We start from the raw sequence: 27,694 nt of genomic DNA on the forward strand, positions 1-27,694 counted from the left end.
AAATGAGTCATCACACTTGTCTTGGGTTGTTGCTCTGTTTTAGTTCTGAGGCAAGCACTCCGGGCCTGGTGGTGCTGCAGGGAACCCCACAGGGAAACATACGGCTTCTCCACCTTCCTGGCCAGAGTGAAACCCTCCTTACTTCCAGTAACGGGGATCAGTAGGGACCAATCCCAAGGAGGATAGCACGACACAGGAAGCAAACCTAAGCTGAGCCACAGGCCGGGTGGAAGGCAGTTGTGAAGCAGATGGAAACGGGGGAGTGAATTGGTCTTCTGCTTGTTAGGTGACAGTTCTGTGGGGACAGCCTCCAGGGAGGCATGACCAAAAGTGGTGAAATAGAGCCCTGCTGTGGTCTCAATAAAGAAGGCTATGCAAACCGAGCTTCCTCCTGTTCTGGATTCTTCCTTTGTGGCTGAAGTGGAGAAGGCACAGTCCCTGTCCCTTGGGGGTGGCTGACCCGCTCCCCTGCGCTCGAGGGGGTTCAGTGCAGCGTTCCCGCGGCCTCACCCACAGGTGTGCATGAGACAGGGGTCACGGGCATCTTTCAACGGCTTCCCCAACGACAGTTGTCAAAGGAAACAGAAGGTGGCAGAGATGCGGAAGCAACAACTAGGGTTTCAGGCCAGGAGACAAGCCCTCTTTCCTTCGAAAGCACCCGCATCGATCTTCCGCGAGACCGGCCGGCGGAAGGCAGCATCAGCAGTTATCCTTACGTAGGCAGTGACCCTCTTCCTCTATTTTGATCACACGATCCCTTCAGTCCCGAGCCACTCGTGGTCCCCATAAATGGGGAAACAGACACGCCTGTTCTGAGATCACTCATGGGGGGGGATGCATGGGCCTAAACCATGCTCCTGCATCCAGCACTATCCTTGAGAGGGTTTGTCATCCGAGTCCCCTGTAAGGCTCGTCTGCCCATTACACACAGTTTATGCAGAAGAATGCAGGCTAAGGCAAACACCCCTGACACCCAGGAGGGGCAAGAACTCACAACAGGGCACTGCAGAGGTAGGGAGAGGCTTGGTGCTGGGAATGACCGGGTCATGGGCTGATGCACCGCTCAGGGTCACGGTCTCCCAAGGCAGGCGGAGCAGGTCCCCCCCACGTCGTGCTGAGCAGAATCTGCGGTGAAGTCCATTCCGCAGCCTCTCTGGGCTCAGTGGGTGGTGCACCCCACACCCTTCTCCTGGTCTCACAGGGGATCAAGAACCATTCTCGCAGGATGGCAGGGTTAAGGAAACCTCAGGCAGAAGGTGTGTTCTTGGCTCAAACCGAGACCACTAACCCTGGTTAACGCCACCTCATCCTCAGCACCATCCACCTTCCCCCTGCCTCTCTCTTCACCGGCAGGATAAGAGAATATGAGCAGCTGTTTACCGCCAGTGCCCAGAGTCGGCCCTTGAACACATGCCTCAGACAAAACACATAGGAAATGGAGGAAAAAATTAAAAAAAAAGAAGAACCCACTGAGACTTTTAGGTCTCACTGCTCCATTTCCTGTGGGCACATGCTGACATGTAAAATGATTACTGGACAGCTGGAGGCACGAGAAAAGTGGGCAAATCAAAGGTTTTCCTTCCCAACACTCAGCTACAGAAATAACTCATTTCCTCGCCTCTAAGCTTACAGATGTTGTAAGTTGACGCAAGAACCGTGGTGACTTTCATGGACAGTGTGGACATGTCGTTGCTGATACAGCTCCTCAAGAGGAGGCTGTGAGCTGTTACGCAATTCCACTAATGAGAGGGGCATGACCTGATTCATTCCAAGGTTCATGAAAGACTGCCCCGGGGCTACCCTGGTGGCGCAGTGGTTAAGAATCCGTCTACTAATGCAGGGGACACGGGTTCGAGCCCTGGTCCGGGAGGATCCCACATGCCGCTGAGCAACTAAGCCCGTGCACCACAACTACTGAGCCTGTGCTCTAGAGCCCTCAAGCCACAACTACTGAAGCCCATGCGCCTGAAGCCCGTGCTCTGCAACAAGAGAAGCCACCGCAGTGAGAAGCCCGTGCACCGCAACGAAGAGTAGCTCCCGCTCACCACCACTAGAGAAAGCCCGTGCACAGCAACGAAGACCCAACGCAGCCAAAAATAAATACATTTATTAAAAAAAAAAAAAGAAAGACTTCCCTGATAAATTATTGAGGTGTAAGAGGCTCCCTTGGAGCCACACACAAATGGCACAGACCCAGCAGGAGGACCCTAGTGTGAGGGGTTTTGTCAGCTGTTCTCAGAGGTGCTTCTTTATGCATCACACCACAGCTCTAGAGTCTATGAAGCTGGCAGAAACAGAGCATGGATCCCCAGACAAGTGCAGAGCAGGGCAGCTGTTGAAGGTTAAGTACTTTCTAGAAAGAGGGCTCTTGCTACTTAAGGCAGTGCTGCCTTTCTCTGGGATACTTGGTAGCAACATGAATCAAACATTTGATTATTTCAGTCCTCCAGCTACTCATCCAAGCAAGAGGATTCCGTGATGTAACCATGACCAATCTTATATTACACAAAGAAGATAAACTGAGTGTACGTGAGAGGGGTGGGGGTAAAGCAGACCCAAGACGGTGAGAAATCAATCATTCTAGTTGTCCTAGTTACAGACTCCACCCAACGGCAATTGAAGGTCTCCGTATGCTTTCTCCGCCTCTTACGCCATCCAAGACTATAAAAGTTGTGCAACTTAAATATTCAGCTGAGAACCGAAGTGGTTTCAAACTGCTGAGGGGAGCAGAACCCAGAGTCAACAGCCGACAGCCTTCATCCATCTGAACTGGCCTCAGTTTGCACGTGCTAGCAGCCCTGAGACAAAAATAACGAGCGAGCAAGTCCGGTTTCCTTTCTTGACCACACTCTGATCAACAGGTGAAGGGTGAACAAACCTGACTCTCATCATACATTCACCGTGGCTGCTGCTGAATGGGGTTCCCAGATCGCGGCTATGAAAGCCGCTGGACTCACAAGTACAGTCCACAGGAAGCAGTGTGCTTCTCCAGAAGCCAAGGGCACTGACGTGGGCAAAACAGCTCCAAAAGTAAAACTCACATAGGGAGAATAGAGCTCCCCGGTCTCTGTGATTTCACCCGCCATTTCCAAAAGCGAGGAAGGGTCCGTCGGCTGCCAAGGTTCCTTCCGTGCGGGGGCGGCGGCGGCTGCGGCTCCCTAGGAAAAGAACAGACTTCAGCTTTCTGATGGATCTAGACGCGGGCGGAGGGATGTCTACAGAGCCACTCCCTCCCTGTCCTTTAATCACAGCCACTTATGGCCTTATCTGTCAAAAGAGAGCCCGGAGGGAAGGACCTCCCTGTATGATGACACCTGGGTGGTTTCTTCTAACTTTTTCCTGTCTGTGCAGGGCATGTATTCATTGCCGCTCAGACTCCAAGTGATTTAAGGGCCTCAGACGCCACAAAGAGTCACCCACCACAAGGGTCCCCTTTACACACTCTGGTTATCCCCCATTTAATGCCAAGAACAGCGAGCTCACTACCACACAGGGAAGCCAAGTAACTGCCTCCTCCGCCTAGAGCAAGGGGCTGGGGGCTTTCCTAGGTCGCCCCCCAACCCAACTCCTTGCCCCAGAGTCTCTCCTTTTTAACGGGGCCTCCACGTCTCCCAACCTGCCTTAGGGCTCTCCACCCTCCAGCCTCCCCCTCTTCCCAAGAGGCCCTCTCCGAGCCTCTCCCCCATTTCTTCCTCCCTCTTGGAGGAGCCCCGAGTCTCGCACGACCCCATTCCATCCCACCCTCCCGCTTCGACACCTGCAGCGAAGCTTGCTCCCGCTGCCGCGGCCGCTGTCAACGACCCGGGGCTGCTGCCGGCGCCAGCTGTCCCGCACCAGCGCCGGCAGCACGCATGCGCTCGCGCCGGGAGCCCACCTTTTTTGTGCGCGCCTCGGGCGGGGCGCACGGCGCTGATTGGGCGCCTCGCGGAGGCGGGACCGGGATTGGGCCCCGGCGGCTGCCGTCTGCGTGGCGGAAGTTGGGGGGGGGTGCGCTCCCACGCGCATGCGGGAGGGGCGACCGCCTGCCAGGTGGGAAAGCGGGGCTGGTTGGAAGGGGTGGATCACACCTGCTGGGGACACGTTCGTCGGCGAGGAGTGGGTGTGAACTTGGCCGTCGCGGGACCCCAGTGGTTGTGGGGGTTCGAGAAGAGTAGCCTGTAACTACTCACAAAGAGGAGGGGATTGAGGCCTTAAGCCTGCCTCACCCAAGAGTGGCCAGGGAGGCCCCGATGGCTTGGGGGGCAGGAAGAGGGAGGACCCGAGCCCAGTGGGGTGGTCGCTGGGAAAAGGGGTTGGAAATAGGTTTAAGACAGGGCTGAGAAGTAACCGTGGGGCGGAGTCTCAGAACTGGGGCGAGTGATGGGAGTTTTGGTGATGAGTCTTGGTGCTTGAGTGTAGGGCATCGAGGTTCCGGGTGATGGGGCTGAAGGGACTGGCAGAAAAGGCAGCCCATATTTAGTCCTTGAGATGCGAGCCCAGGATTGTTTAATCATCTTTCACCAGCCGGGTTCCCTTTCTTGCAAAGGGTTTAAAGTCCGTGTTCTCTGAAGTGTTTGGAAAGGAAGAAGGACAGAGGCTCTTCTGACAACTTAGCCCCAGGAGGCATTTAGCGAACTGAGAGCCGGGGCTCCCACCCTAAGTGGGAGGAAACTCAGGTGCTGAAATCTTTGCCCTCCCACCCGCAGGTTGCTACCATGAGGTTAAATCAGAACATCTTGCTGCTGGGAAAGAAGGTGGTGCTGGTACCCTACACCCCAGAGCATGTGCCTAGGTAACCATTCCCCTGACATGGGGTGCAAGCCAGCTCTCCAAGGTGCAGCGAGGAGGGTGAGCCTGTCTTAACCCAAATCTCAGAGGCTGTTTTCTCTGAGAAGGAGAAACATTGGTGTGAGAAGTAATTGCTTACAAGAAAAAGTGAAAACTGAAACAGAGGGCTATGACCTCCCTGGAAGAACTCATCCATCCCCCTGTTTCTCCCTTCCATCCCCTCAGCTTCCTTTTTGGCCTTTCAGCCAGGAATTCTTTTATGTAAACTACGTGTTTGCAAGAAAAAAAAGATACTGTCTTCTAATTATAAATGAGTGCCATTCCTCTGGTGCCAGTAAATAGGCTCAGTTTTTGGAAGCTAAATGTTAGCTTGTCATAAAACTGAGCAGGTGGGTTGTTGTGGGCCCACCTACTGCTTGGAAAGGCCAGGACTGAGTCACAGGGTGGGACTGTTGTGGGCCAGGTGACGAGTGTCTGGTAGACAGGGATGCTGGTGCTGTAGGCGTGTATTCTCTACTTGTGGTTTTCCTTTTGGGGGTTCCTGGTGCCTGGCCTTTGTGGAGATCTGTCCAGCCTTCTTTGCTGAGTTTGGCTTGCCATGACTTCCACTCGGGAATTTGAGGAATGTTTAGCTTCAGGCTGCTCCCCCGCACTGACCCCTGAGACAGGAGAGGAGGCTGGATGGATAGAACTGCCTCCTGCTGTTCTCTTTAGGACTAGCCTGCCTCTAGTTCTTGGGCCTGTGGCCTTCTGCCATAGGAACCATTATAACTCTTTCTTGGGGGTTCTTCTCTATCCCTCTGTTAGCCCTGGCGGGGTTCTCCTCTCAACCATCCATTTCTTCATCTCATAAAGCGTCAGACTTAGGCTTCTGAATTTGTCCTGCCTGCCAAAGGCCGACCCTCCGTCCCTGCAGGTACCACGAGTGGATGAAATCAGAGGAGCTGCGGCGTTTGACAGCCTCCGAGCCGCTGACCCTGGAGCAGGAGTATGTGATGCAGCACAGCTGGCGGGAAGATGCAGACAGTGAGAAGTGGAGGCCCCGGGCTGTGCCGGTCATGGGAGGGCTGATTCCAGAGGCCTTACCGGCTTCCCACCCTTTCCTGTTCCCAGCTGTAGCCCCGCTGGGGCCACAGAAAGTTTGCAAAAAACACTTCGTGAAAAGCTTGGGAGGTGCCTGAAGCCCTCAGGCTGTGATGCCCCCTGAAGCCCTCAGGCTGTGATGCCCCCTGAAGCAAGTCCCTGTGGCTGACGCTTCTGTCCTCTTCCCCACTCACTGCACCAGGCGTGAAGGGATTTAGAGAAAGGAAAGCATCTGGGGCTCTGGCTGTAACTCGAGGCCCTGCCCCTTGTTCCCCTTGCTGCAAGCCCCGTGTGGTTCGTGATCTCTGAGAATACAGTTGCTGTTTGCAGAAGGCCATTGTTTCCTGCATGAGGCCGATTTAGGCTTTGTAATCAGCCGAAGGAAGTGCTGGCTCCCTTTTTCTGCCAGACTCAGAGACAGTGGTAGTTCTCTGCCGTTCTCTGGCTCGGGTAGGAAGACTGGCCTCCCTGCACTCCTTTGGGGAGTGTAGGTGATAATCCCGTCACCTCCTTCCTCAGAGTGTACTTTCATCGTGCTGGATGCAGAGAAGTGGCAGGCCCAGCCAGGCACCAGCGAAGAAAGCTGCATGGCGGGAGATGTGAACCTCTTCCTCACGGATCTAAGGGACCCCTCCTTGGGGGAGATTGAGGTCATGATTGCAGGTTTGTTCCACCTGGCCCTGCCCTCCATCCCTCTGGTCCTCAGATCCGCTGACCCTGAAGCCACCGAGGCTGTGTAGGGCACTCAGAGAGCTCCATGGGCAGCTCCGGCCTTGGTGAGCCTAGCACCTGGCTGGGCAGACTGTCACTTGGCACCCTGTTAGCCCTGTGGCTCACCCCTGGTAGTTCATTTTGTTATTATTATTTTTGTGTGTGTGTGTGGTATGCGGGCCTCTCACTGTTGTGGCCTCTCCCATTGCGGAGCACAGGCTCCGGACGCGCAGGCTCAGCGGCCATGGCTCACGGGCCCAGCCGCTCCACGGCATGTGGGATCTTCCCAGACCGGGGCACAAACCCGTGTCCCCTGCATCGGCAGGCAGACTCTCAACCACTGCGCCACCAGGGAAGCCCTGGTAGTTCATTTTATTCTCGTCTCATGCTTAGGTGTGAACTTAACCTTTGGTCTTAGGGTCTTCAGACGGCAGTCTGCCCCATCCTTGGGGTGGACTGGGGACCCTCCAAAAATAAACGATCTTCCCTGGAGCATCTCCCCATGCTGTGGGAGGAGCCCCTCCAGTTTCTGTGTCCATCAGGGTCCTCGGCCTCTTTCTAAGGGGCCGTGTGACTGTCCTCGTGAGGCAGCACACTGAGCCGAAGGGGTCAGTTTTGGGGTCAGCTTGCTGGGTGCCTCTAAGCTGTGTGACCCCGGGCAAGTCATTTAACTTCTCTGGGCCTCTGTCTGCTCATCTGCAGAATGGTACCCATCTCTGCGAACTTCCTAGGGTTGTGAGGATGACGTGAGCCGGGCACGCACTGGCAGTGACTGTTGTCATTCCTCCTAGAGCCCAGCTGCAGGGGCCAGGGCTTGGGCACCGAGGCCGTCCTCATGATGATGTCTTATGGTAAGGAAGGCCGAGCAGGCCTTGTTGGGGAGAAGTGGCCAGGCCCCAGGAGAAGGCGAGGGCGTGTTGGGAGGGAGCCTTCAGGCCTGAGGGTGGGAGCCGGTGACAGGCATTTCCATTGCAGGCTGGGACGGGAGGGGCCGAGGGTGCTGGGGAGGTGGGGGAGAGCTGCATCCTGCAGCTCATCCCTCTCTAATCTCTTCTGGGAGGAGTGACCAAGCTAGGTCTGACCAAGTTTGAGGCTAAAATTGGGCAAGGAAATGAACCGAGCATCCAGATGTTCCGAAAGCTTCACTTTGAGCAGGTGAGGATGGTGCCACCGAGAGGGTGAGGCCTGGGTCTGGGCGGGCCCAGTGGTGCTCGGACTTGGGCCTGTAACTTAGTCGGCCCTGCTCTGTCTGGATCACGTAGGTGGCTGTGAGCAGTGTCTTCCAGGAGGTGACGCTCAGACTGACGATGAGTGAGCCGGAGCGGCAGTGGCTTCTCAAGCAGACCAGCCACGTGGAAGAGAAGCCCTACAGAGCTGGGCCGTCGGAGCCCCGCTGACAGCCGGCCTTGCGGACCAGCCACCCTGTGTGGCTGGGGGTGTGAGACCAGAGCCCTGCAGCAGGCACACAGAGGGGGCCTATGGGGCAGAGCGCTCTGGCCTTGCTCCAGCCTGGGACTCTCCTCTTGGGGCCCTTCAGACTCTGGGCTGGACTTGCTTTGGCCTCCCTCTGGGTGGCCTTGTGGCTGAGCCACTCCAGGGCCAGCCCCTCCTCCTGGCCAAACCTGGACTCAGACTCTTGGAATCTGGGGTGGACGGCATGAATCCACAGGAAGAGGCAGGGTGGAGGTGGAGACGAGGGGGCGCCTGGTGAATGGGCAGGACCTCCCTTTCCCCTGGAGGGCCAGAGGGGCCACTGAGGCTCTGGCTGGGAGTAAAGCGCACTGCACGCAGCTTGCCCTGTTCTCTCATTGGGCCTGTGTGGAGGTGAGCTGCCAGGAGGGCCAGCCTGCGGCATCTGGTCCGGCGTCGTAGGGACAGGGGAGGGTAGCTCAGTCCTCTCATCCAGCAGAAGCAGGTGGGTGTGACCCCGGGAGGTCTGGAAATGAATGAGTTCGGCCCTGAAGGACAGACAGGTGGCTTGGAAAGTGGGCGAGTGTCCTTGCTCCTTTCTCTTTGGAGCCAGTTTTGAGGGTGGAGTAAGTTAGTTTTGGATGCAGCTCCATGTGGCTGGAGTACCCACCCTGCTGATGAAGCTTTAGGCCTCCTGCTCAGTTGCAGGGTCTTCCAAAGGAAGCGGAGGCCACTGAGCGGTGTCCTCCTGAGGGCACCCGTGTGTCCTCGCTCTCCACGCCTCATCCCTTCGCCTCTGGGAGCAGCTGCGCCTGTGAAGGCCACCGGGGGGTGCCAGAGGCACAGGTTCGGATGATTAGGCTGCTTGGCAACCGGGGCTTAACAGGCAGAGCCGGGCCAGGGCTCCCCACCTCAGAGCGAGGGGGACACCCTTTGACTTCTAACCCCGTCTCATGCCCTGTTGTAATCTGGGGTGGCCATCAAGAAAAGTCAGGCATGTTTCAAAACACAATTGGAGAAGAGACTCTTGAGGGCACCTGGGACATTTTCAAGGGGAGGAAATGGTCCCAGGCAAGTTGAGGCACTCACCCAAGGCCCCGGAGCTTTCGATGGCAGAGCCAGAACTGTGGCTGACGACTCCCAGCTCCCAGGCCTCTCACACCAGATGACGCATGTGGAAAACTAGAATCTGAAACATGCCTGAAACTAATACACAAACTTGGCTTGCTGGGGCCCCCAGCCCCTCAGCGACAGTTCCCTCTGAGCCACGTGTTCCTTCCACCTGTCCCCAGCTTAATCAAAGTCAAAAGTCCTTAGGACTTCCCCACCCAACAGGTGAGATAGGGAGGGGCCCCTCCTCAGTCCTGCTAACCTGCAGGGGGCCTCCGTCAGGGGCCAAAGGGCACGGGCTGGGGGCAGGCCAGGCTCAGCCTAACTACTGCCAGTGGTGATGTGATTAGGGTTTTGGAAGGTTTCTCTTAACAGTAGTGGGATTCAAACCTTAACAGGTCAGATAGTGATGGCCAGAGAGTGACCTGCCCTTCGCTCAACCCCAGGGGCTCCACGGGTCCCCTCCCTGGTCCGCTGTCTCCCTACTCGGTCTCCTCAGTCCCAGGAACCTGGCTTTTCTGAGTGGTCTCCTGGTTGGGTAGAGAGTAGCCCAGGGCCAGCTTCCCTTCCGAGCACCTGCCCAGGAACCTGGCCCTGGCAGGCCACCCTGGCAGATCTCCAGGATGTGGCCTCAGGGGCCAGAGGTATCAGGGACCTGGGTCTCTTATGGAGGAGCAGGGCATTTTGCTCTTGGAGAGTCCCCTCCATGCCACCTGCCACAGGCAGATCCCAGGGCTCGGTGGGCCAGGTTTGTTTTCCCCCAGTCCCTCCAGTCAGGTCCACGGCCAGTTGAGAGTATCTGGGACCAGCTCAGGCCACTCCTGGGACTCCTGTACCTCGCTGGCTGTGGGTGGAAAGATGAAAGCCAAAAGCCTTCTCTTTCCAAGTCTGGCTCCATGGTGAATTCACAGTTTGAACGCTCCTGGAATCTGAGGTGCCTTCTTGGCGCCCTCCGAGCACGTGGGTTTAGCTCCCACTTTCCCTGATGAAAGTTGCTCTAGGGCAGCCCCAGTGAGCCAAGCACATGGGGTGGGGGTGGGGGGCCGGCAGGGCCACCCACCGAGCAGCTACAGGTTCAAGGCCCTGGGGATAAAGCCACCCCACCTCCGGCTCTGGGCTCGGGATCACAAGGACCCCTGGGCCATCCCCTCCCTCCAGCGGTTCCCTACCCTCTCCGCCAGAGGCCACGCCGGGAACACCCATGGACAGAGCTCCAAAGGAAGACACAGAGGCCAAGGCAGTTTGGAGAAACCAGTTGAATTTCGATAGCGTTTCCTTACAACTGTGCCTGGCTCAGGGCTGGGCAGCAGGTGGCCAAACCCTCCCCGTGTTGCCCAGGTCTCTGGGCGGGTGGGAGCAGAAACAACAAAGTTCTAGGCTAAGGCCGCTGCTATGTCCTGGATGCAACAACCTGGAAAATCACGTTAATCAAGGAAACGAAAGTCCAGCTAAAGTCTGTGGTACTGCACTCTTTAAAAAAAAAAAAAAAAATCAAACAAAAAAAAAGATGCCCAAGCCACAGCTTAGGATGATGGCCCCCTGTCCACTCCGAGATGTTGCTGTGATCTGAGTCCTCGATCAATCCTGGACCCAGCCATCACTTGGGGTCATGTGGGAAGGTGACCTCTCGCCCAGTCCCACGATCCTTGCTCGGTGGAGGTCCCGGTGATGTCCCAGGAGGGTGGCATCGGGACACCTGGTAGGCTGAAGCACCCAGTGGGGGACAGTCTGCTTTCTGATTGGGGCCAGGACGGAAAAACAGTCACCTTCCCCGAAGTAAGGGAAGAACACAGTTCTCTAGAAAAAGTCAGATTTGCCAAGAGAGGAGATGCTGGTGCTGATTTGTATGTCGATTTGGGGGTAAGTGGGGAAGAGGGAAAAGGAGTCGGGTCGGGGTGTGGGGCTGGCCCGGCCCTGCCAGCCTTCCTGGTGGCTGGGGCACTCAGAGGTTGCTGAAGAGTTCGTTTTTCTTGCTCCAGTCCATCTGCGGGGCCCGTTTGCTGCTGCGCTTCTGGTGGGCCCTCTCTTTGGCCACGGCCAGGGAGATGTTGAAGTCCAGGATGGGGTCGGAGGAGGAGGAGGAGGTAGATGAGGGTGCCGTGCAGTCCTGTTTCTTGAGGCTGTCTTGGGAATTCAGCTGTAAAGAGGAGGGGGCGGCAGAGCGGGGGAGTTAGTGCCTTGGCGAGGTGGCTCTCTTGGGGCGGTGCCCAGGGAAGCCAGGTCACAAGAACTGAACGTGGCTCAGCATGTGACCTCCACACAGGCTGGTGTGCCAGGATCAAGTGTGGCCTGGGAATGGACTTCCTGTCACCCAGTGCCACCCCCCTCCGCCCAGCCTACCTCCTCACTGGTGTCACTGGAGGTGGATCTTGCCAGGGCTGGCCTGGGGCTCTCGGAGGCCGTCTCGACCAGGGCTTCACGACTGTTCTCCTGGCACAGAGAAGAGGCGTGTGGGTGGGCAAGGCATGGGGTGGGCAGTCCTGGGCGAGGAAGGACATTCCCAGGGAAGACAGGCTCCTCGGTCTGAGAAGTTCCACTTAAGCCCTTGCTATCCACCCCAGAACCCCACTGCCTGAGTCTGCCAGGGCCCCTCGAGGATTTACATTTTCACATTCTTCCAAGGATCAGAGGGTAGCCCGGTTCCACCACCCAGGCAGGAGGAACCATCCATCGTGGGATTAGCTGAGTTACCCGCCCCAGTCCTCCCAATGCAGCCTTTGGGGCTGACTCGCCTTTTGGGACAGCGACCTAGGAGGGGCCTCCTGGAGTGTGGGGACACTGGGAGCATCTTTGCTTGGCGTGGGGAACGCCCGTGATGCTCCCTGAATCTCCTGCAGCCCATCTGACTGTTTACTTGGACTTGACCCCGGGATTCTTGAAATCTTAACCCCAAAGCAGCCAAGAAGGGCTTTGAAGGAAGGCGGTGGATGAGAGTTCTAGACCCACAGGTAGAGTGACAGAAGGCTCAGGTGGTCCAGGGCCAGCCCCTTGCTGTCTGTCCCCCAGCAGGAGCCCCCGGGGAAGGGAAGCCTTTGAGCAGACCCTGCAGAGAGCTCTCGTTCTGTGGTCCGTCAGCGAGTCGGCCCATCCTAGAGCCAAGGCCTTGACCAGGGCTGTGGCTTGGTGCTCAGCTCCTGCCTGGGTTCCTCTGTGGCCCCAGCTGGCACCGGGCTCCGCCATCTCTCCCCCAGCCTCCGCTGCCTTCTCTTCCCTTCTGTCCGGGGAGGAGAGGCTTTGTTCTTCCAACCCAGACTGGAAGTAGCAGGGGCCGGGAAGCGCGCGGCCAGACACTGCAGCTCTGTTCTTGGGGGGAAGAATGGCCTCCTCTGTGCGGTGGGTAGCTAGAGGCGGAGCTTGTCACCCAGGATGGCGGGCTGCAGATGGGGCTGGCCAGGCCCCTCTCCCTCCCCACTGCCTTGGCCCCAGGCGGGGGCTGAGGGATAAACGGGCAGTTATGTAGCTTGGGGCTCAGGAGGGAGCAGCCTGGAAACTCGTAGTTTCCACCTGAGCCAGATGCTGTCCACCTCCCACCTCCTCCTGCACCCCAGGACTGAGCGCCAGAGAAGCAATTAGGGGTCTGCCTTTACCTTCCGGATCTCTCCATTGGTGAAGGGCTCAGGCAAGGGACCTAGGCGAAGGAGAAAAGAGCGGAGGTGAGTCAGAGGCTCTGGGGAATGCCGATGGAGTGGGGCATGGAAGGCAGTGGAAGTTGTGGGGTTTGGGCAGATAAGCAGATCTTGTTCCCCAAGGTCAGTGTTTAAAAGTCCCTTGACTGCCACCCACTGTGAGTCCCTTTGACATTTTGACAACCCAGCACCCACATAGACTATGCGTGTGTGTGACAAAAGTTTAACAAAACAACTTGCCCTTACTACATCGCAATGCTTTTTGATATTTTCTATTCAGTTTCATGAAAAAAAAAAAAAAAAAGATGCTGGCCTCTGCCTACTCGATTAATCCCAAGAACCACTGATGAGTAAGGAGCTGTTTGAAAAAAAGCACTGTCCTAGAGGGAGCTGAAATTCTAGGCTGGCTGCCTACCAGCCACCCGGGAAGCTTGTTAGAAATACAGATTCCTGGGCTTTGGCATCAGAGTTTCTGTTTCAGTGGGTCTGGGACAGGCCTAGGAACCAATATCTTTCATATGCTTCCTAGGCGACGGTGGCGTCACCAGAACTGGGACCACACCCTGGTTATGATTAGTACCTGCATCAGCTGAAAGAAAAGAACTCCAACTCCTACTGGCCAGTGTGGGGAATCGGGGTGGGGTGGGGGGACCAGAGGGCTCAGGGCAGAGTCCTGGGTGTGCCCTCCCCCAGCCAATGGGAAACCTGGTGGTGGCAGAAGGGGTCAGAGGGAGAGAAACCGGGCCTGGGGTCACCCTCCCTGGGCTCACTCAGGGTAGACACCCCACCTGGCTGCAAGGGGGGCTGTTCCATCTCTGGGGACTGGTCAGCCTGGGTGGGTTTCTTCTGAACTCTTAGCTTAAGATCAGCGTGTGTCTTTCTCCTCCCCTGGACCAGGGCCCCGGCACAAGGCAGGCATACCTGACACTCACCCAGCCTTCCCAAGGTGGCTGGGCAGGGGATTGCTGGGACACGGGGACACTCACTCCCATCCCCCTGCAAGCAGCCCCTCACCCATGAGCTGTAGGCTGTCTCACTGTGGTAGGGAGGCAGCCGCTGGGAGGGGGCATTCCTCTCCACGGGGAGAGTTACATCCAGCTGGGAGCAGGGTCACGCGGGGAGGGTACCCACCCCCAGGTCTCCCTGTGCAGGTCCTCTGGCCAGAGGCTGCAGTCACTGAGGTTCCCAGGGCGTTCCCACCCAGCCAGAGGGGGACAGAGGAGGGAGGAATGTCTGAGGGTTGATGACCTGGGGGTGGGGGGCGGAGAAGGATGCTGGGGGAGGCCGGGGGAGGTATTTGAGCAGCAGAGGGGAATCCAGATTTCAGCTGTGTCTTCCCACACCATGTTGCCAAGAACAAGCCTGGGGGCCTCTCTTGGCTTCAGTTTCCCCCTTAATGAGAAAGGGGATTATCTGAGTTACCTGGTTTCCATGAACTTGGGAGCCAAGGGTAAAGGGGTACCCACCTCCCATGCCCAGGGTCTGCTAGCGACTTCTAACTCACCCATCCCCGCCTCCAGGAACCCCCAGGACCCACTGGGCCCCTCCAGCTGGGGATCTAAGTTTGTGGCAGGACCTTTGTGTGGACCCATCCGCTATAAATATGACCCTCAGAGAGGCCCCACCCATTGCAAAGTCCAAAGATTTACCACCCAGCCCCCCACCCCTCCAGGAGCCATCTTTCCAGGGAGAAAAGTCCAGACCAGGGAGCAGATCGCTGCTCAACTCCTCCCTGCCCTGGTGCAGCAGCCCTGCCCCATTTGGCTTGGGCTAGGGCGGGGGAGGTGCCAGGCTTGGCAGGGTGATGCGGGGGATGGGGAGGGCAGGGGCCCAGGGACCCACTGCTCTCTAGAGCCAGCGAGCCTGGGTTTCCAAGACAACCTGAGAGAAGGGAAGGGGAGGTCCTGGGCCCTGTCATTGGACTCTGATCTGACCAAGCTAAGGCTGGAAGCCTCTCCAGACTTAACCCTTTCCTTGCAACTGCACTGCCCTGAGAGCTTGCTGGGGGGAGAGGGGTGGGGGCCCAGGCCTCCCTCTGGAGCTGCAGCTTTGGCCTGGGAATCAGCAGCTCGTTTCCATCTCGCCATCCCTCGTGCCAGCTTCCCCCCGTCATATGCCACCCTCAGAAACCCACTGTCAGCGCCGGCGTCCTCTCCCTGACCCTCTCTCCCAACCTACACCGTCTGCCTCCCGTCCCGCGGGACACAGTAGAGTCTAGAGCACCGGCCCACATCCCTGACCTGGGGGCCTTGGGCCGCCCTGCCCAGCTCACCATGCAGGTGCTCCTGAGACGGGATCACTTTGCATTTCTTGAAGAACTCATCGGTCTCCTTGTCCACCACCAGCAGCTTGGCCTCGTCCCCGCCAGCCTTGATGGCAGATACCACATCCCCGTGCTGCTTGCCCTCCACGCAGACCCCGTTCACCTGTGGGTGGTGGCAGGGGTTACTGGCACAGGTCTCAGTTCCGGGGTGGGCGGGGGCAGCTGGAAGCAGTACAAGGGGTCCTCTTTGTCCTCGGCCAGTTGGCAATTGGGGGACACTCAGCCCCCCCTTGCCTGTGGAGCCCTGAACCAGGCCAAGTGATCCTCCCACCTGATGGCCAGATGGGGAGGCAGGACACGTGAGAAAAGCCAAAGAAAATACCCGGCCAAGACTGAACAAACACAGCTGTGACATGGGACGGGAAAGATCTGGGAGGCCTGGGTTGGGCCCCAGCTTTTCTAGGTACTTCCCTCCCTGGGCCTTGGTTTGCTCACATGTAAAATGAGACGTCTTGGGAGAGCTGATCTTCCAGCTCTAAGGTTCTAAGACTGAGATTCTGGGACCGGCCCCAAGACACTTGGTTCACGTTTCCTCTCCCAACGAGCATAGCACAAGAGTGTAAGAGTGTGCCTGAGAGCCCTACTTGGGAGAAGGATTTCATCCTCCCGCCCCCATCCTTGTGCCTGGCATGGAGGCCTCGGGCAGAGGGAAGCTCTGGCGGTGGCCCCAGATGTCTAGCTGGATGGATGGGTGAATCGTGGACAGCTGAGTGTGTCTGCTCGGTGAAGAAGAGCCCAGGGGAGATCCAGGCAGGAGAGAAGTCAGTCCATCTCTCCATCCGTCCACGACCCATCTTTCCTTCCTTTTTTTTTTAATCTTTTTTTTTTTTTTTTTTGCCACGCCGCATGGCTTGTGGATCTCAGTTCCCCGACCAGGGATTGAACCCAGGCTCCAGGAGTGGAAGCGCACAGTCCTAACCACTGGACCACCAGGGAAGTCCCCCATCTTTCCTTCCTTTTGTCCTTCCTTCCTTCCCTCCTGCCCACTCCCCCACCATCCTCCCCCCTCTCCCATCCATCCATCCGTCTGGTATCTCTGGGCTGCCCGAGCCTCACGGGCTAACGAAGGAGCAATGATGTGACGCCTGCCTCAGGGGAGGCCTCCTGCAGTCAGGAAGGAAGAGCCTGGGAGGAGAGCAAGAAGCGTTACCTCCACGATGCGGTCCTGGGCCCGGAGCCCCGAGGCCTCAGCAGGCGAGTCTGGGTCCACTGCCCGGATGAACTGGCCTGGCTTGGACTTGTCGCTGTGCAGGTTGAAGCCGTAGCCGTTGGGACCCTTCTTCATGGAGCAGAGCCGAGGCCGGAGCTCGTGCTTGCGGGGAGAAGGGAGGGGCCACGGTCATCCCACAGCATCCCGGGTTCCGCCCCCCCTGCTCCGTGCCTGACCCCACCTCCCCACCAAGGAAGACTGGGGGAGGATGCAACCTTGCTGAGATCCTACACAGCAGCGAGGGAGAATGCTGGCCTGGGACTCAGGAGGCCTGAGACCCCGCACTGCAGCAACCTGGCCGGGTGACCCTGGGCAGGCCACCGTTCCCTCTTCTGGCAAATGAGGGGTGGGAGCAGATTAGCTCAAGTCTCTCCCCTTTTGACATTCTAAGGGTAATCACGTTATTTTGATCACTACCTCATCTCTCAGGGGGTAGCATCCCTGCCAGCCTGGCTGGGTACCTGGGACAGTGACTGGGGACCCCCAGCCCTTTTGTACCCTATTGTCTGCAGCGGGGGAAGCAAGGGCAGCTGGTTACACAAAGCTGGTCAGCATGTTTACAGTAAAGCCTTTCCTCGCCCACACAGACTCGTCTCGTCCCCACCAAGCAAGGTGGCCCAGCCAGAAGGGAGCTGGGGGCCCGATGACCACAGACCGGAGGGAGGCACAGCCAGGGGTCCCGGACAGGACAGGCACATCCCACCAGCAGAACCAAGGCTGAGGGCAAAGGCAGCAACAGAACCCCAAAGACCGTGTGGGTCCCCAGGGAGCCTGAATGGGGAGGGGAGCGGTGAGAAGCAGGGCTGGGCTGAAGGGAGCCCCGTGTGGCTGTGGCCACGGCCTGGAGAGGGGGACCCACGGAAAAGGCACAGGAAGACTGCTCTTCAACACTCAGACCCTCTGCGGAAAACACTTTTCACCAGCCTAAGCAGCTTAGCTTAGAAGCTGCAGCTCTAGGGTCCGTTTACATGACAGGGGGAACACAGTGTGACGGGGCCAGAGGCCTGAGCCCATGACCGACTTGGGGTCCCTCTCTCCTTTCTCCCAGGCCTGCTAGCTCTGGGTTATCACCCGGCTGCCAGGCAAGGAGCAAAAGCTAAAGTCAGGGCCCTGGCCCAGGTTCCAGCTTCTCCTGCTTATGAGCTATGTGACCTGGGGCAAGTGATTTCCTTCTCAGAGCCTTGGGTTCATTGTTTGTAGACCATTCTTAGTGCCAGGGTTGCTAGGAGGTCCAGGGGGTAATTAACACATGTGGGAACACCTGACCACGCTAAAGTCCCTGTGCACGGTTTGCCATCATTGTTAATATCAATACTAATGAATAGTCACAAGAAGCTGAGAAGTGAGATTCTGAGGGTGGGGTGCCCGGTAGCTCTGAGACCTCACTCTCCAGCTGGGAGAGGAGAAGGCAAGGGAGGGGTGGGGAGGGAGGGGAAGGCTTACAGGCCTCCTGCCCCAACTCGCTGGCCCCAGGAGGCAGCTGCCATCAGCAGTGAAGACTCAGTCCCCACCCCTCTGCTCTGGGAGGGGCAGGGAGGTGGCCGGAGGAGGGTGACTCTGCTTTCCTTTATAGATGCCTGGGTGGGCCTTTGTGTGTTTCAGGATGTTGGTAGGGGGTGTGGAGGGGCCAAGACAGGAAGGAGGGTTGAGGTGCCCTTTAGGCCTGGGTTTACCCTAATCTGGGCTAGAGCCCCCGTGCGCTCTCACTTCACCCCACACAACAGCTGAGACAGTTAAGTGAGCATAAAAATGTGGGGGGCGCCCACGGAGGCACCCTCTTTTCTCCAGTTCTCCTCATCCCCCTTCTGGTCCTCACTGCAGGCCCACTCCCCCGCTGATGCACCCCCCCCCCGCTGCTTCCCCTGGGGTGGGGTGGGGGGGAGGCCCTCCCGCAGCCTGCGGCCCCCGCCCCCCACCGGGATCTAGTTCCGGAAGTGAGGCTCTTTTCCCCTCAAGCTATTCCCTCCTCGGAGCTGCCAGCCCAGCCCTCCCCCAGGCCCAGGGGAGCAGGAACAGGTCCGACCAGTTGCTACCACGGGGCAGGCTCAGCTTTCTGCCCCCCTGAGAAAGCGGGGAGGGTGAATCACGGGGAAGGGAGAGGGCAGCTCTGATGTCTCTGCTCCCCCCCCCTCACTCCGGAGAGCCTGGCCCCCATCCTCGAGATAGGGTTGGGGTAGGGTGAGGGTTAAGCCTGACCCCTATCCTCGAGATGGGGAAACCGAGACAGGAAGCCCACTGCCTGATGTCAGAGCTTCCCGGTGGAGGAGCCGGGACGCCACCCCGGGCTCTGCCTCGGGACCTGTGCTCCTGCCACCATCCCTGGAAGGACCCAAGCCCAGGCTGGGAGGAGGCCCACTTTGAGCTGGGGAGTTGCAAACACCGCTTGCAGCCTCTGCTGGGAGGGGCGAGGAGATGATGAAACCGCAGGCTTCCTTCCGAGGCTCAGGCTCGCGGCCTCTCGCGGGGCGACACGTTGGTGAGCAGGCCCGGCGGCTTCGGATGTCCTCCTGGCTGGCGGGGCGGCACTGCCTGCCCCCGTGATGGGTCTCTGTGCCCTGGGCTTCCCTCACTGATCCTCAGCACCTTTCACCCCGGGGACCCTTGCCTGGTGACCTGTCGTATGCACCTCACTCCCTTCTGCCGGCGCCAAGCCATGAGGATCTCAGGAAATGGTAGACGCACCTGCAGGGCCCAGGCCCCCGCTGCTCCCTTCCCCCTGCACTGGGACCTGTTCCGTTGCTTTCTGGGGGTGGCTGGGGCGGGGGACAAGGAAACCCCAGGCGTTTTCCGAAGCGCTCAGACAAGTATAGAGCCCCACCCAGCTCCCATCTTCCCCAGTCCCCAGAGGCTCCCTCCCTTCCCAGGGGACTGGAGTGGGGGTGGGGGGGCTTCCCATTCTTCCCTCGTTGCTCTCCACCCTTCCCCCAGCTGCCCCCAGGAGGTGTCATTGCCAGCTGCTGAGTCAGCCCATCAAAGGAGCCCATCCCAGCCTGGTGGAGGCTGGTGCTGTCAGGAGTCCTGGGAGCAGCTCCCTAGGGGTGTGTGGTCTCCAGGCCCAGCACTGAGAAGAGAAGATGGGGAGGGGAGGGGTCAGGTGCCGGCCGGAGCTTGGCCGCCATTGCTCTGGGCCCACACCCCCAGAGCTGGGGCAAGGGGAATAAATGGAACATGTGGGACATCTTGGGGGTGGTATGCAGCTCCCAGGAGCTCAGGTGCCATGGTGGCAGCTCCGGAGGGGAACATGGCCCCAGCGTGTTCAGAGATTCAGGTGGGTCTTCCAGTGAGGATGACAGCTCGGAAGTAAAAATCAGGATCTGCTCAGTGGGGAGACTGGCAGAGAAGTGAGAGGAAAGACTAGGAGGCAATGGTGGCCGACGGGCTGTGCAAATGGGCTGGGGCGGCTGGGGGCTGGATGAGTCTCTCCCAGACAATGCCAGGCCTGCCTTCCAGAATAGACCCAGTCAGGAGAGCTGCCTCTAGACTCTTCCCATGGGGGCTTCTCCCACCCTCCGGGTCTCAGGCTGTCCAGAGCCTTGCAGAGGCCTGCCCCGGCTGCTCGCTCCCTTCCCTCCTCCTCACCCAGGGAGCCCAGTCACCTCCACCCACTCAGCCCAGGGAGCGGATGTTGGGCACGGAATTCAATAGGCACCACCAGCAGCCACCTGGAAAGCTGGGGAAAGTCGATACCCTAATCCTGGTGACCGTCTCTGGGGAGCAGGCCCAGGGCCGCTCCCTGCTCCTCCTCGGGGAGGGCGGCTGGGGGCCAACGCCCCACTGGGCCCGGCCCCTCCCTGGCCGGTGCCATGGTGATGGGCCCTATAGAAAACAGCCAGGCTGATTCTCACAGGCCAGCCAGCTCTGGGCCCCAGAAGGGGCGGCTGCAGGAGCAGCAAGACGCAAGACCACCGGGGTGGCTAGGGGAACAACAGAGGTGACTCGTCACCTCCCAAGGCTGCCCTTCCCCCCAGCCCGGCAGAGGGCTCTTGTTTATGCAAATAAGATAAGAGTGATACCCTGCCCCCACGCAGGGGAATCAGCCCCAACAAGGGAGGAGGGGTGGGGAGGTGGGGAGATGGAGCCCTGGCTGTTCTGGTGGGGGAGGGGTGGGGTATACAGGGTGTAAGGAGCTGGGGCTGCTCTGGGATGCAGCTCAGGCCGCTCCACGGGGCTCTGGAGACACAGGCCTGGGTCTGGTGCCAACCCTTCAAGGAAACCAGGATGGAGCGAGCTGCCTCTGCCTGGGGATGACGTGTGACTGAGCAGCATGGGGGCACTGTCCTTAGGGCAGGCTGGGAAGTGACCAGGAGCTCAGACTGCTGGCCAGTGTCCAGGCTCTAGGCTGAAGGCATCCTCTCCTCACCCAAAGGCAGGTAGCCAAGGGCTTGGCTGTCACTGACCCATGATCTCTGGCCCTGCTGTGGCTTCATTTATTTCTCCGTAGAAGACACCCCAGCCCAAGGTCTGTGCACACTGAGGAATGCTGGACACCTCCCTCTGCAAAAAAGGAGCGACTCTAGGCCTTGATCTTGTGCTTGCTGTTTCTCAGTGGGAAGGCCCTTCTCCAGAGACCCGCAGGGTGGGATCCAGGAGGGAGCCAGATGATAAAGTGGGGGCCGCTTCTCTGACACCCCCACGCAGGGATCCTGAGCCAGGTTCTCCCTCTGGCTCTTTTCTCCCGGTGCTGGCCAGAGACCCACCCGATGGAGAGCTTGGCTCAGTTCTCCCCAGGCCTGGGCAAGCCTGGGATGGAGCAGGCTGGTACCTGGGCTGCGGCCTGGCTGGACACCATCCAGGCTGGCCGCCCCATGCCCGCCTGCCCCTGCAGGCTCTCTACCATCATCCCTCCTCACCCCTCACCCTCCTTCCAGAAGTTGCTGGATTTAACTCCTGTGGGCTGTCCCAAGAGGCTCTGTAAGGACCTTCTCGGAGCTTGTGAAATCCGGGCTCTATTGAAATAACAAAAAGCAGCTGCCCTTTAGTGAGCACTTACTAAGTGCCAAGCACCCAAGCACCCCACCAGGGCTTTATAAGTGTATATTCTCGTTAGGACCCAACTGTAACCCTTTGGGAGGAGGGTATTATTGCCCTCACTTCACAGATGAGGAAACTCAGGTTCAAACAGGTGGCATAAACTGCTCAAGTACACACAGCTGATAGAAGAGGGTCGGCTTTGAGCTCAGATCTAGAGCAGCACTGCCCCATAGAAACAGAATGCCAGTCGCGTAGGTAACTTAAACGTTTCTAGTAGCCAAATTAAAACGTAAAAAGAAACAAGAGAAATCAATTTTAATATCTTATTTAACACAACATACCCAAAATATTATCATTCTAACATGTAATCTATTTAAAAGTTATTAATGGGATATTTTACATCCTTTTTCCTGTACTAAGTTTTCAAAATCTGGTGTGCATTTTATCTTTCACTTACAGCACATCTCAATTTCAACCAGCACATTTCAAGCTCTAAGAGCCACACGTGGCCAGTGGCTTCCAAAAAGGCCCATACAGACCCTAGAGGTCTCACTCTCAACTATTAGGCTGTCCCCTACATCCCCATGGCCTTTGCTGTTTCAACTGGGCATGACGACCTTATAACAAGCACAGGGAGAGGCCGGAGCCTTTGTCCCTGGAAAGTCAGAGCTCCGGCCTCAGTCCCCCAGCCTTGAGTGGCACTAGAACCCAGGCCTAGAGGCATCCACACCACTTGTCCTTTTCAGGGCGCAGGAAGCTAAACATGGTCTGGGGTCGGGGGACATGGTGAACTGTCCTACCCTGAGGGGTGGGGGAGGAAGGCCAAGGCCAACAGTCAAGGTCAGCCTCTCGGGGGGGGGGTCCTTTGTGCTACAGGGGAGCCCCAGAGCCAGCAAGGACAGTTCTCAGGCCCTGGGGATGAGGGTAGAGACTTGGTCACCAGACTCCCGGCTGGGCCCATCATGTGAGAAGGGATGGGGCCTGGAGCCTGCCCCTTCTGGGCCGAGGCCTTCCATCAGGGCTGACACTTTTCCTGATGGTGTCCCCTGGGGACAGAAGCACCTGGGAGCCCGGGATCCTTGCAGGGAGCTAGTTCTAGAAGCCTGAATTTATGCTGCTGTGATGGCCCTGGTATGGCCCAGAATGTGATGGGCAGAGACACCCAGCTAGAGGGTCAGGCCCTTAAAGCACAACCCAAGCCGGATGGACGTGCAGACACTGGAGTCAGAGTGAGTGGGGTTCTCAGACACAGCCCTGCTACAGGGTAAGGGCTCCCTGCTGAGAACCGTGGGGCCACACCCCTGGCACTGATGGAGCCTCAGTCTCCACATATGGACAATGGGGCTAGAATCTACCCCGTAGGGCGGTCATGTGGATTAACTGAGATAAGGCATGTTTAGTACACAGCACATTGCCAGACACATATAATAACTACCATTTACTTATTATTTATCAACTTACAAAATGGAGAAAATAATACCTGATTTGCAGGGTTGTGGTGAGGGAAGAAAAAAAAATTCAATGAAGTGTGTATCACTATCTTTAGGGCACAGGGCCGGGCAACTAGTAGGCTTAGAGTAGCTCCCATTATCGGGGTCTAGAGCTCTGGTTTCTCTCTGTAAGAGGTTCACAGCACCCTCAAGACCTTAGCCAGGCCCCTTCCCCTAATTCCTAAGCACTCGCCCACTTCCTCAGGGATCCATGGGATGGCAAGCCTGGGAAGGAAGAGAAGGGCCCCCCCATGGAGACATGACGGGGTTCCTTGAGAAAAAAGCCCCTTTCTCTTTCCAAGAGAATCATCTCCAGGATTGAACAGGAACCAGAAGGTCAGAACCAGGGGCTATCCCAGGGGAGAAAGAAATCCCAAGTATGTGGCTTAAGAGGAGGAACCAGCACACAAGCGTCACACCCTGTCCATTTCCAATCCAAACATCCTGCAGCTCAAGCCCTGCTCTGCCCTCGCAGACTCCAGCTCGGTCCGTGTGAAACGGGAACGTGGGAAAGAGGTTGGAGGCTGCCAGCTAATTGTGCCCACCCCCGACTCTGCCACCTGGGGTACCTCTGGGATCAAGGTCAGGCGTGGCGGGAACCCACCCCACGCTGGGCACTTACACACACACACCTTCCGCATCATCTCATCAAATCTCTCCCACAGCCCTGCAGGGTGGGGTCGGAGTCCCCATTTCACAGAGGTAGAACCTGAGGCTCGTGGGGAACGCTGAACAATCAGGGTCCCAGAGCCAGAGGGCAACAGGGCTGGGATTCACAGACGTTTGGCTCTCTAGCTTTAAAATGGAAGCTGCTAGTAGGCAAGAAAAAGGAGCGAGTGTAAGCTCTATCTGGAATTCCAATCTCCAGGTGTGCTCTCGAGGCATGAACAGGCCCAGGTGGGTTGGGCTGAGATGAATTAGGACAAAGGTCCCCCATGGCTGTTTCGCATTCATCCATTCATGCAAAAATTATTTATTGAGCCCCTCCCTGCTCGGTCCCTGGGACACTGCTGGGGATATAAACATAAATAAGCCACAGCTGTTGCCCTTGGGACTCAGCACGGGCTGGTGGAGGAGATATGAACAGATGATTTGGATATTGCGTGTTCAGTGTGAGAAAAGGTGGAAGGACAGGGCAGGAGGTGAGGAAAGAGTTCATGATGCCTGTGGGGTCGAGGAAAGGTTTCCTGGGAGGTGAGTGGTCTTGGGGAGCGTGCCTGGCGCAGAAGGGGACTGAGGGTTCCCACGTGCAAATATCACGTGCGAAGGCTCAAAGCACATGCATGCTAGGAGGGAATTCGGACCCTCGGTGTGGTTTGGTAGGCTGGTGGGGACAAGAGGGGCGGTGGCGAGAGAAGGCTGCCAGATTGCGAAGGGCTGATTCTTCAATGACAGCGACCCCAGATGGAGCACTTTTGGATGCCAGGCTTGGCCATGGCTGCACGTGTCCAGTGGGAGAGGCAGATCCAGGGCTAGCTGCCCCCTGGGTGGGCGTGTAATCATCACTGTGAATATGCATTAATTCAGATCTCAGCAACCAATGTTCACTGAGCACTTACTTAGTGGAGGCTCTGGCTCAACAGGCATCCTCGTGTAACTCCGCCAACGCCACGAGGCCCCTGCTGTCACCCCCAATTTACACGAGAGGAAATGGAAGCTTAGAGAAACTTGGCTCACGGTGGCCCAGCGAGAACAGCTGAGCTGGCTCAGGCCTGCCCAGCCCCCGCTGTGGGCCCCCGTGCCGGCTGCCCAGCTCAAGGATTTAGGCCTCATCCTGTGACTGCGGGGGGCCGTGGGCAGGGGTGCTGCTGCTCCTCCCTCCCCGTGGGTGGAGGTGTGCCGAGCTGGAAGCACCCCGCCACCTCCTCCGAGATCAGTACTACGGGCACCCCTTGCCCTCTGCCCTGTATCCCCTTGCCCTCTGCCCTGTATCGTTCTCGACCCAGGCTGCTCTTCCCAGTGAGATGTCACCCGCCACCCACTCTGCATGACACTTTCCCACTAACACCTTTTTCACTTCTGAGAACTAACGGGGATGTCATTAACAGCCCCCACTTTGCAAACGAATTCAGACTCAAACTAATCAGTAACATTCAAACGCTGGGTATATCCCTTACATAGACATCCCTTGTCTTTTCGGGGAACAATGAACTCTTATGATGTCTATTAACTTTTTTTTTTCTTTTTTTGCAAGGACAGGGCGGGTCATCTTCAGGCCTACCAGAAGGACTTAACACTGCTCAGTGGCTATGCAGAGGCTAAGAGAGACCCTGCTCACAGCTGGGATTCAAATGCCTGGGCGTACAAGATGCCAGTCCAGCACACTAGGGGCTCAACTACTTTCCATTATTTGTAAAATTCTAGAGAAGGCAGGTGTCACTGGAATCCAATGCCTTCATTTTATTGATGGGAGAACCAAGGCTCAGAGAAGTTCTGACTTGCTCGTTGACCTGAAACCCCAAGAAGCCTGGTGATGGTGTCCCTGGGACTGGCTGGAGGGTTCTGTTCCCTTCCACTGGCCCAACAAAGCATATACACAAATGCAGGTGTCACACCACTACCTGGGGCAACCCCATTCTGCGCTCACCCAGAGAGCAGAAGCCAACCTCTGCTGCTTCTCAGGTGGCCTGGTGGGGAGCACATGTGCTAGGTCAAGCCTCCATCCTGGCCTCTGTGCCCCCCAGCTCCCCGCAGGCCCTCCTGCACCCAGCAGCAAAACCAAAAGGGCTCCGGGAGGGGCTCCGGGAGGAGCTGAACATGACTGCAACCTGGGGGGGGGGAGGGCGGGTTACTTGTGCCAGTGCCCAAGTCCAAAAAAAAAAAAAAAAAAAAACAGGAATGGTCAATCGATGCCCTCGGCACAAAGTTCTAACTGGATATCTGCCTGGGACCAGAGGTCATGGGTTCCAACTCCCCAGTGTCAAACCCTTGCCAGGGGTGCTCCGACCCCACCCCCACCCTTGCCAATGCCAGCTTGGCAGCGGCAGGAAGCAGGAGCCTGGTGGCCCTGGCGTTCTCGGCACCCAGCTCTGGCTGGACAGGGCTCCTGGTGACTTCACCTCCATCAAACCAACTGGCCCTCTCCGGCTCCACCTACTACCCTTAAAGGCTGAACTGTGCCCTTTCTCTGTCAAGGGAGGCTCCTACTGGCACCACGGACACCCCTGCCAGCAGGTGGAGAGCTGGTGAAGCCAAACGGGCCCAGGGGACGCCCTGGCCCTGCTCCCCACAACCCCACCCTGAGGCCCCCCTTCACTCTCCGGGGAACAGCAGGCTCAGTACAACTTCCCTTTTGCCTCCGCCCCTCCTACGGCCGATCCAAACTGGGGTCATGAGAGGAAACACCAAACGTGGGCAAAAAGCAACCAGCCTGCTTTTGCTGTCCAGGGACTGAAGTGAGACAGCTGATGCCAGGGCAAGACCACCTGCCCGTGGTGACCTGCTGTCCGCTGTCCAGCCCAGGAACGCTGGACCACTCCCGCCGTCGTTTCTCCTCCTCCAAGGTCTTCCCTCCCGCTCCCAGATACTAGCCAGCGCTTACTCCTCACATTCCTGAGAATCATAAATCCCCCTGGGTGGCAGAGCTGCCACCATCCCCCAGACCAGGCGCCTCTGCGCCTCCTCCCTGAGCCCCACCCCCATACATCGCGTTGGGACGGTGGAGCTTCTTTCTTAGAAGCCACACCGGACTTCAGGAGGATGAAGTCCAGCCAGGCTGAAGTTAATGATACACACGCCAGCCAGCGGGCTGTGGGGAAGGGGGGAAGTGCCTGAGAACCCAGCGTGTGACCCCCTCCCCTCCCCTCCCAGCGCTGCAGCTCCACACAGAAAGAGCGTAGTTATTCCTCTAGCTTTTTGAAGTCGGGGCCGCTCTAGCCTCACCCAGCTTCATTTACCACCCCCAGAGGCCGTGGAGGAAGCTGGTCACTTGCACCAGGAGGGGCGGGATTGGGAGTCCCAAGGGACCGGAGCAGACACCACCGACAGTGTCGAGGAAAAGGGGACTGGGCTCCCTGGAGCTGCTCGCCCTCACCCTCACTCCCAAAGGCGCTCAGGGTCCCAGCTCAGTCTGGGGAGAGGGAGTAGGGGTCGCGGGACGCAGCCTCAAGGCTGTAACTGCCAGTTCGCCCGGTCAGAGGGCGGAAGCAGTCTCCCCCGTGAGGATCCAGTTTCAGAAAGACAAGGCAGCAGCAGGGCTGGGCGTCCGGGACGCCTGGGTCTCTTGACTATTCTCCCTCCCACCCGGTTCCAGCCTCGCCGTCCGGCCCGGGCCCGCACTTACCCGCTCCTGATGGCTCTTCTCGGCCTCGTGCGGCTCCGGCGCTGCGGCGGACGGCTCATTTTCGCCGCCAGCCCCCTGCTCCTCGGCGGCGGCGGGCGGCTCGGCCTGCCCGGATCCTTCCTGGGGGCGCAGCATCTCTTCCCGGACCTGGACGCCCAACTTCTGCAGCCGCTCGTCGGTCTCGGGGTCGACCACCAGCAGGCGCACGGAGTTGAGTGCGGCGCGGATGCGGCTCACCACCTGCTGGTGGGTCTCTTTCTCCACGTTCTCGCCATTCACCTCCACTAGCCGGTCTCCGGCCAGCAGTCCCGACTTCTCGGCCGGCGAGCCGGGCTCCACCAGCCGGATGAACTGGCCTACCTTGCCCTTTTCCCCGTGCAGGTGGAAGCCGTAGCCGTTCGGACCCTTCTCCAGGCAGCAGAGCCGGGGTAGAGGCGCCCCGGCCGCCGCGTCCGTGCTCATCTCGCCCTGCAACGGCTCAGTGGCGTCCGGTCGGGGTCCGGAGACGGGACGGTCCACCCCTTCTTCTCACCCTGCGGGCCGGGAGACGAGGACAAGAGCGAGAGCGAGAGCGAGAGCGGCAGGGAAAGCCCGCGCCGCCGGACTGGCCGAGCGAGCAGGTGTCGTGGGAGCGGGGGAGGCGAACTGCGAGGAGCCGAAGCCGAAGCTCACGGACCAATCCCCGCCGTGCGCGGCGTCTGAGTGTTCCAG

The 27,694-nt window shown here is 58.3% G+C and overlaps 3 protein-coding genes across 7 annotated transcripts in view; 1 reads left to right on the forward strand and 2 right to left on the reverse strand.

The window, feature by feature from the left end:
- Nucleotides 1-3,851, reverse strand: part of TMEM104 (transmembrane protein 104) — a 56,745-nt gene extending 52,894 nt beyond the window's left edge. For both annotated transcript variants that reach the window (XM_082604887.1, XM_082604886.1), the window contains exons 1-2: nt 3,758-3,851; nt 3,042-3,158 (exon numbers count right to left, since the gene is read on the reverse strand). In XM_082604887.1, the coding sequence (XP_082461013.1) occupies nt 3,042-3,086 (45 nt within the window). In that variant the 5' untranslated portion in view covers nt 3,087-3,158; nt 3,758-3,851. The remainder of the gene's footprint in view (nt 1-3,041; nt 3,159-3,757) is intronic.
- A 193-nt stretch (nt 3,852-4,044) lies between these two features.
- Nucleotides 4,045-10,060, forward strand: NAT9 (N-acetyltransferase 9). 3 transcript variants are annotated; one of them, XM_082603650.1, is made up of 7 exons: nt 4,045-4,095; nt 4,686-4,771; nt 5,684-5,793; nt 6,370-6,513; nt 7,353-7,412; nt 7,622-7,716; nt 7,824-10,060. In XM_082603650.1, the coding sequence occupies exons 2-7, from the start codon at nt 4,695-4,697 to the stop codon at nt 7,956-7,958; spliced, it is 621 nt and encodes a 206-aa protein (XP_082459776.1). In that variant the 5' UTR covers nt 4,045-4,095; nt 4,686-4,694; the 3' UTR covers nt 7,959-10,060. The 3 variants fall into 3 exon arrangements, with proteins under 3 accessions (XP_082459776.1, XP_082459777.1, XP_082459778.1); XM_082603651.1 differs by having other exon boundaries at nt 4,061-4,099; XM_082603652.1 differs by lacking the exon at nt 4,045-4,095 and having other exon boundaries at nt 4,706-4,827.
- A 262-nt stretch (nt 10,061-10,322) lies between these two features.
- NHERF1 (NHERF family PDZ scaffold protein 1) lies at nt 10,323-27,662 on the reverse strand. 2 transcript variants are annotated; one of them, XM_082602762.1, is made up of 6 exons: nt 26,984-27,651; nt 16,181-16,342; nt 14,980-15,133; nt 12,669-12,709; nt 11,422-11,511; nt 10,323-11,218 (listed from the first exon to the last, which is right to left on the reverse strand). In XM_082602762.1, the coding sequence occupies exons 1-6, from the start codon at nt 27,443-27,445 to the stop codon at nt 11,024-11,026; spliced, it is 1,104 nt and encodes a 367-aa protein (XP_082458888.1). In that variant the 5' UTR covers nt 27,446-27,651; the 3' UTR covers nt 10,323-11,023. The 2 variants fall into 2 exon arrangements, with proteins under 2 accessions (XP_082458888.1, XP_082458887.1); XM_082602761.1 differs by lacking the exons at nt 10,323-11,218; nt 11,422-11,511 and adding an exon at nt 11,542-12,384 and having other exon boundaries at nt 26,984-27,662.
- Between the last annotated feature and the right edge of the window lie 32 nt (nt 27,663-27,694).

This window comes from Mesoplodon mirus (genome assembly GCF_964341445.2).
Source record: "Mesoplodon mirus genome assembly, chromosome: 18".
In the NCBI taxonomy this organism is placed as follows: Eukaryota; Metazoa; Chordata; class Mammalia; order Artiodactyla; family Ziphiidae; genus Mesoplodon; species Mesoplodon mirus.